The following is an 8197-nucleotide window of genomic DNA, read 5'->3' on the forward strand; positions in this document are numbered from 1 at the left end:
GGCATTGCTGGAAAGAGTGTGGTTCAATCTGATTCTGATGGAGTTTAGGAGCTCATATGCATGCTAAGAGATGACTAATGGGAGACTTATATAGACTGTCTACCGATGTGCACTGGCGGCAGATGAATTTGGTTTAAAATTGGTTGGAGCCAAGAAGAAAAGGAAGGAAAGAGGCACGTGATGGCGGGCAGGGCGAAAAGGAAAGGAAACACACGATAACGGGTAGGGTGAGAAGGAAATAAACTCATGGCTCCGGAGGAAACAAAAAAATAAGAAGTTTCGCGCGCGATGGTGAAAAGAAAGCGATAGAAATTTCGCCCTCCTAGCGCGCGCGGTGAAGGCGTTTTGAGCGTGGTTAGCGGGGTCTTTACTCGGTAAATCAATCGACGCGGCATGAGTTAAAGGGTTGCGGCGATTTAATGGGAGTATCACGCATGCACCCCTCCTCCTTGGTCATCGCACAAGAGGGTTAGGCACTCCCGATTAATGGATGGAGGGAGTAATTCTTTAGAATTTAGAGTTTGCAGTCTACCTAATCATTGCATTTCTACATCTCCCAGGTAACTAGACCTGTCAGACTACTGTACGCATATGCATCAACACCCCTGCTGCTTCTCTCTCCACTCGATAACATGCTTCTCCTTTAACCTCCAGCCATCCTCTACCATGCGACCCCTGGGTGAGGATATGGCATGCCCCTACCCCTGGGTGAGGATATGGCATGCCCCTAGAAATAGGTTTTCAGGGGCCGGTGCGTTACCCGCCCCCTACATCTTTTTTTCAGCTACGAAAAGTAGCAGCGGATACTATATCCACTCCAAAAATATATTTTTAACCACCTATATAAACAGTTTATGTAGTAGTGTTTTCAGGTGCGTGTTAAGATTGGAGGATGTGCAGCTGAGGAGGCGGCTGCTGCCTCTCTTGCATAGCCCGGTCTCATTAATACACTAACTATAACAACTACGTCGATGCTATTGTTATGAAAGCACTGCTCGAGTGTTTTCTTGACTCTTCATGCTTGATTTTTTTCATGCAACTAATTTTTGTCATCATCTTCAACTCTCTGCGAGATCCGCCTCTACCTTCCCCATCTCCGACGATATTTTATCCCCTCTGTGAGTTAGAATTAGAGGTCAAGTATTCAAAATTTAGAGGAGAAGTTGAGGAAGACTGAGGAATTAATGAACAAGGGATAAGAGCAACTCCAACAGCTTAGGTATAATCCTAGCTACATTTAGAGTTTTTTTGCCTACTATGGAGTACCGGCTCATGCTTTGGAAGAGTACATTCGTATTGGCGAGAGTACCGCTCTAGAAGCTTTGAGAAAGTTTGTAAAAGCTATTGTTTAGGTTTTTGGACTGGAGTACATGAGATTGTCTAATGCCGCTAGGTTACTTGCAAGTGGAAGCGAGTAGAGGATTTCATAGTATGCTTGGTTCCATAGATTGTATGCATTAAAGTTGGAAGAATTATCCTACTGCATGGTACGAGTTGTACAGGGGATATAAAAAGTAGCCTACAATTGTATTGGAAGCTGTTGCATCTAAACACATCTATGGATATGGCATGTATTCTTTGGAATGCCAGGTTCACACAATGATATAAATGTGCTTCAAAGATCTCCTATATTTGCAAGGCTTGCTGAGGGGGAAGGTCCACAAGTTCATTACAACATCAACGAATATGATTATTCAATGGGTTATTATTTAGCAGATGGCATATATCCATCATGGGCAACTTTTGTTAACACTATTCTACAGCCACAAGGTAATAATAAAAATATTTTGTAAAGGCACAAGAAGCGTGTCGAAAGGATGTTGAAAGGGCATTTGGGGTTTTACGATCTCGCTTTGCTATTGTTCATGAACCGACTTGTTTGTGGGATGAAGACACACTCCATGATATTATGATGGCTTGCATCATAATGTATAACATGATTGTTGAAGATGAGAGAGAGATGCGCACGAGGGACAATATGAGTACAACTTCGACGATATGGGACAATATGTTTGCAACTACAAAAGATGGGATAAAGGGTGACAACTTCCAATAATAATGATGCACCTGAACTAGATGCTTTCATTCAGAATTATATTAAAAGAACATCAATGAGTAAAGGTTTCAAACATTTATCTCTCCAATTTGATCGTTTTCTTCCTGCTGAGCAAAGGCTTTAGTGCACCTCTCTTCTTTCTTGAAGTCTCTCTCAATGTCAGCTTCTTTTTTCTTTGCCACTAGGTAGTCAACTGCTTCGATGCTCGAACGTTGCCGTAGCTTCTGTTTCTCCTTCTTCTTTTCGTCACCTCTTCTCGATGGATCACCATCAGCACCACCAACAGCAGGGGCAGTAGGGGCAGGAAGTGCAACTGATGCAGAAGGGGTGAATTTTCCACTGTCTTCGGTTTCTTATTACTTGTTTTATTTGCACTTGCAATTTCCTTCAGGATTTTCCAGCAATGCAAGTAGGCAAACTTCCTTTTTCTTCAGCCTTGAAGAGTGTACATGAATTTTTTTAAAAAAAGAAGAGTGTACATGCATTTATGATCTGCATAATTGAAAGCAACATAAAGATGAAAGCAAAGACAAATGATCATAACTGACAAATAAAATGTTTGCAGAAAATTAAGTGACCTTGTCATCAACTGACCAACCCACGCATGTTGTGTACCGGACCAACAGTTCATCAACAGAAAATTAAGGTTCCTAGCCTCAATCTTGGACAGACATCCTCAAAACATATTCACATCATGTTGTATACCAGACCAACAGTTCATTAAAGAACCTTCTATACAATTTCTCAAACTTCTTGTTTCCATGGAAATATTCATGTATTCTTCTCCAATATATGCCCTGTGATTGATCAACTCCTAGAATAGGATCCATGCCCACATTTAGCCAAGCTGACACAAGAAGTATGTCCTCCTCAACTCTGAAATTTTTGCTTCTTCCATAAGAAGTCTTGGCTGCTGTGAGAGCATGTTGGCTGGATGGATCACTAGGAGGTGAGGGAATTTGAGAATCTTCATAATCATTCACTAGGAGGTCAGTGAAATACACTGAATCCGTAACACAAGTATATATTCAGACTACTGAATGATGAGCATCATGCAGAAACACATCAAGCGACTTCAGGCATTCAACAATTCAAAGCTGCAAATATCTCACCTTTGCAGCCATCCTCCACATCGAATTGCTCAGAATTGAGAAGATCTTCGGGCATCCGGCTATCCAAGTTTGTTGGAGGAACAACCCAACACCGCATCGATCTAGCAGCGGATTGATCCAGCTCCACCTCCTGGCGATGTGCCCCCTCATACCCCTACCAGCAGGCGCAAATGGAGAGAAGGAAAGTGTGGGAAAATTACCAGCAGCTCCATCACACATGGTGGATTCCTGAGCCACCGTTGAAATTAGTGGCACCAGTGTAGCAGTGTCAGGATGCGGCGGCAATGCCATTGCGAGGGGACGGGAGTGGCGCAACGAACCAACTGCAGCAGGGCGCGGCAACCTGTACATGGGGAGACCACTGGCGCCGGCACGAGGGTGTGGGCCGGAGCGGCGCCGGCATGAGGGGACGGCTTGGAGCGGCACGAGTGTGGCAGGGAAGGCGCACGGACAAGGAAGGTGCGCGGGAATGGGAAGGGCGTGCGCGGGAGGAGGGTGTTGGCGAGGGGAGCGCACTCGGCAAAAAGGCCTATCGGCGGGGGAAGGATGACGAGCGGGATATAGAGGAGAGGAAGACGGTGAGCCTCTTGGATCCCGTTTTCACCGCCATTTCTTTTTTTTTTTACCGAGACTAAAAGCTGGGACCTTCTATCCCGAAATTATTATCTCCCATTCAGAACCAAAGGCACTTTCTCTTGTAGTGTGTGGTGGCCATCAACATTGGGGCTGTCTGCTAGCCGTTGGATACATCTCTGGATGTGATCCCTTTATGTGGTCGAGTCTCGTTTTCCTCGGGGCCTGTTAGTCCGTGCGCGCACCAGGAGCGCTCGCGGCGGGCGATTCTCCGACAGGCGACAACAGGTATATTTCTTTTTCTAGAAACTTTTTTATCCGGAATTTTCTTCTTTTGTAAAATTATAAGTTGTAAATACGACTTTTAAGTAAAACTCTTTGAACATCATCTTTAAGATAAAAAGCTCATCATAATTTTTATGTATAACTCTTCCCTAACAAATTGAAGAATAGTTTCTTAGTACAACTTCACGATACAACAAATTTAATGTATAATTTTCTTTAAATAACTTATAGAGGACAACTTTTTTGCACAAATTATATGAAGATGTTATCGGAAAGAGTTCTCACACAACCTTTTATGCACAAATTCATCATATAACTTCTAAGTACAATCCTTAGTATAATTTTTTATTATAATTTCTATATAAAGTTATCAAGAAAAATTCACACATATTGTAATGTAAAAGGGTAAACCTGGAAAGAAAAGCAAATAATAACACATGCTATTATGGAACATAAAGGAAAAAATTGAAAGAGAAAACAAATTAATGGACCGGACGTCACACATGGGTGAGTGCAGCTCCAACGCGGCTGTGGTCGCATCATGCTCCAGGAAGCGCTGCAGCGCGCGATTGTTAAATTGGATTTCCAGTTTTCCTTCCTTGCTGCTGGTGGTGCTCTAGCCGCTGCCTCAGCTGCTACTCTATTTTTAAGGGTCTGTTTAGTTTATTTTGCAAAAAAAATTTGCAAAGGAATCTTGTTCATTTAAAGCACTAAATGAAGTTTATTTGCAAAACTTTTTGCATAGATGAGTTGTAAATCGCGAGACGAATCTAATGATGCTAATTAATCCATATTTAATCAATAATTAGCGGATGGTTACTGTAGCATCACCGTTGCAAATCATAGATTAAGTAGGCTCATTAGATTCGTCTATCGATTTACAGCACATCCATGCAAAAAGTTTTGTAAATAGACTTCATTTAGTGCTTCAAATTAGCAAGATTCCGTTGCAAAATAATGCGTTTACGGTGTTTTTGCGTTTACATGTAAAGAACTAAACATGGCCTAAGTTGGTTTGTTTGCGTTTCCCTTGTAACCAGTAAGCTGGTATCCCCCAGCAGAACCCTTTATTGCTTATATATAAGCCGGACTTTATATATAAGCCGGACCGAAAAGTGGTCTTTGGTCTAAATTGGCATGGGAAAAAATATAAGTGCTGCTCTCCTCAGCCACTCAAAGCACTACTAGAAAATAGGCCAAAGATCCAGGCCAAAAGTACCACTTGTTGTTTGAACCGGTACTAATGTAAGGCATCAGCACCGGCTGCAACACTAGCCGGTACTATTGGTCTGCGCCGAGTGCTGGCAAGACACGCCACGGCACAAACCGGTGCCAATGCACTGACAAAGGCACCGGGTAATGCCATGAGCCGGTACCAAATAGTCGATGCATCAATGGCACCGGGTGGAGGCACGACCCGGTGCTATTGGTGCAGACATTGGCACCGGGTCACACCATAACCCGGTGTCAGTGCATGTCTTAGATATAGGCACCGGTTGGTGGCAATTGAAAACACGTCTTTTGACACCGGTTGAAAGAATCGCCCGGTACCAAAACATGGCCGCCCATTGCCTCCGCGCGCGATATTTTAAGTCCGTGGCCATTCATCTCTCATTCTCTCGTCTCTCTCATCTCTCATTCTCTACCTCTCATCTCTCCCACCTCTCCCACGGCCTTATCTCTGGGAGACTGGGAGCGGAGGGGCGCACGAGCGCCGCCGCCGCGGGAGGGCGCGCGGGCGCCGGGCGCCGCCGCGGGAGCCGCAGAGAGGGGCGCGCGAGGCGCCGCCACCGAGGGAGCCGAGCGCGGCCCGCCCAAGCCGGGCTTGGCCATCCGCATCTCCGCTACCTTCGTCCTGGCGGGCAGCACCCCGCTGCCCTGGCTCCTCCCCGGCGGCGTCCCGGCGTTCTTCCCGCTGCGGCACTGCTGCGACGTGAGGCTGTACCAGGACGTGCATGTCGGGGCCGGCGAGCTGGGCGGCGAGCCCGGGCGGTGCTGGGAGGAGCTGTGCCTGGCGGTGCTGGGCGTGCAGCACATCGTCTACGTGGCGGGCTGGTCAGCGTTCACCAGGGTCCGGCTGTGCGGGGTGCCATGTCGCCGGAGATGGCGGCCAAGGCGGCCGAGGTGAGGGCGCTGGGCGGCGTGGCGGTGGAGGACATGAGCCCTGGCAACCTGCTCAAGTACAAGTCCCAGGAGGGCGTCCGGATGCTGCTCCTCTGCGACGACACCACCTCACTCCTCAACTTCTTCCTACGGACGGTTCGTCATCGTCGTGTACATCAATAATCTCAACAAAAATTAAAGCTGCTGTTTGATTTCCAGATGAATTTGCATTAATTTGCAGAGGGGCGTGATGCAGACGCACGCCGAGCAGACCAAGAAGTTCTTCAGGCACTCGTCTACAACCCCACGTTCCGGGAGGAGGAGGATGCCAAGAAGCTGGGTCCCCGGCAGCCATGGCACGACATGCACTGCTGGCTGGACGGGCCGGCGGCGTACGGACGTCCTCGAAAACTTCGAGCAGCGCTGGAGGAAGACGACGAGGCTGCGCCTCAAGGGTGTGCTACCGTTCGGCAAGAAAGCGCACTGGAAGGAGGACGCCCTGCTCAAGCTCGATTTTGTTGGATTAATGGACTGAATCTATCTTGTGAACGATTTTTTGAATGATTTGTCGGATCTATGAGTATTTTTTTTGGATCAATTCAATATTTTGTTGTTGATTCTTTTGAATGAATCTCTACTGCAAGTAGAGGATGGGATGCTAGTGGAGGATGGGAGGGGAATGGGAGAGAGTGCAAGCAACAGAACGGAGATGATGAGAGGGAACGGACGTAGCTGCCTTTGGTACCGGTTGGAATTCCAACCGGTACCAAAGGTGGCTTTAGGTACCGGGTGATTTACCCGGTGTTAAAGCTAAACCCTATTGGTCTCACTTTGGGGGCACCGGTTGAAAAACCGGTACCTAAGGTTGTTTCCAACCGGTGCTAAGAGCTCTTTTTCTAGTAGTGAAGAAACCCCTCAGCAATTCTGTCACATCTAGTAGTGGCTAGAAATAATTATATTTCTTATGGAGGAGGTAAATATATACATGACATTAAGTATTGAGCTTCCACATTGACAGATTAGTCATCACATTTATAGTTATCTGGTCAACAATCCACAAGCGATGAGTTCTTTTCTCTATTTCTACTAAAAGAAGGGCATCCAAAGAATGAAAATGTGCGCGTATCTTTCCACTGATGATAACTATGTAAAAAGCGCGAATTTGTTATCCGTTTGCAAAGGAGTTGTTTGCTAGTCATGCTTGAGCCCTATCGGGTGCCAATGTAGCTGGACATCACACCGAGTAGCAGAGCAGCTGCAGGTCCAATATGTTAGTAGCAATCGGAGTGAGCACCACGGGTCACCCTTCAATCAGCAGTCATTTCGCAAGACAATGTGTACGTAGACAGCATGTTTAATTTGAACCGCATCATGTTGCCCGTACCAGTGAGGACGGGAACCCATTTGTGGCGACTAGTGTAAAACCAAGGGATGTTTCACGGTACGGTATACCCTACTGGAGACGGTCTCACCAATCTTTGTAGTAATGTACACTTCTGTTTCGCTTGCTTTCCCCGTGCATCCCACTCACAACAAAGAGAATACGCTTGGCATGCAGGTACCATCACTAGTTCAAATGCAGCCTTGTCAATAGCGCCCTGAGCGTGCAGTGTTCCACGCAATAACCATATTTATGTGGTAGTAGCTGGGGCCGATGAGAAATTAATAAGGTGGCTTGGGCCTACAGCTACGATTAAAGATTAACCAACTTCCAACCAGACCGAATCTTATTGAAATCATTACACATACGATTCAGAAAATATCAAGCACTGTTGAACTTCGCTTGGTAACGCAGATCATCTTCCAAGATTATATTTTGTTGTACTATTAATTTCTCTTAAGGGTACAATGTCTATTACAACAATATTATTACCAGCTGAAAGTGCTTTCAAGCTAGCTAACACTTACAAATTACGAATTTTGGAATGCATGCGTGTGTGTTAAAAAGAAATGAAGAGAGTAACTGCTACTCCTCCCTATGTTGCAAATTATATATATTGCTTTTTCTTGAGTCAAAGATTAATATATTATTTAACCATGTTTATATATAAGAGCACCAACATTGAAA

General features: G+C 45.7%; 1 protein-coding gene and 1 pseudogene across 1 annotated transcript; one reads left to right on the forward strand and one right to left on the reverse strand.

Annotated features, from left to right (window-relative positions):
- Positions 1-2061: 2061 nt before the first annotated feature.
- Positions 2062-6063, reverse strand: LOC120667909 (annotated as a pseudogene).
- On the forward strand, positions 5799-6750 carry LOC120666234 (phospholipase D delta-like). The gene is made up of 2 exons (XM_039946018.1): positions 5799-6285; positions 6371-6750. Exons 1-2 carry the CDS (start codon positions 6118-6120, stop codon positions 6662-6664), a joined length of 462 nt encoding a protein of 153 aa, XP_039801952.1. The 5' UTR covers positions 5799-6117; the 3' UTR covers positions 6665-6750.
- The last annotated feature ends 1447 nt before the right edge of the window (positions 6751-8197 follow it).

This window comes from Panicum virgatum, chromosome 3N, assembly GCF_016808335.1.
Source record: "Panicum virgatum strain AP13 chromosome 3N, P.virgatum_v5, whole genome shotgun sequence".
NCBI lineage: Eukaryota > Viridiplantae > Streptophyta > Magnoliopsida > Poales > Poaceae > Panicum > Panicum virgatum.

Bases quoted from the DNA above. Each gene is read 5' to 3' on its own strand.
- LOC120666234 (XM_039946018.1), top strand. From the start codon at position 6,118: ATGTCGCCGGAGATGGCGGCCAAGGCGGCCGAGGTGAGGGCGCTGGGC. The intron at 6,286-6,370 runs GTTCGTCATCGT...ATTAATTTGCAG, and splicing joins TCAACTTCTTCCTACGGACG to AGGGGCGTGATGCAGACGCA.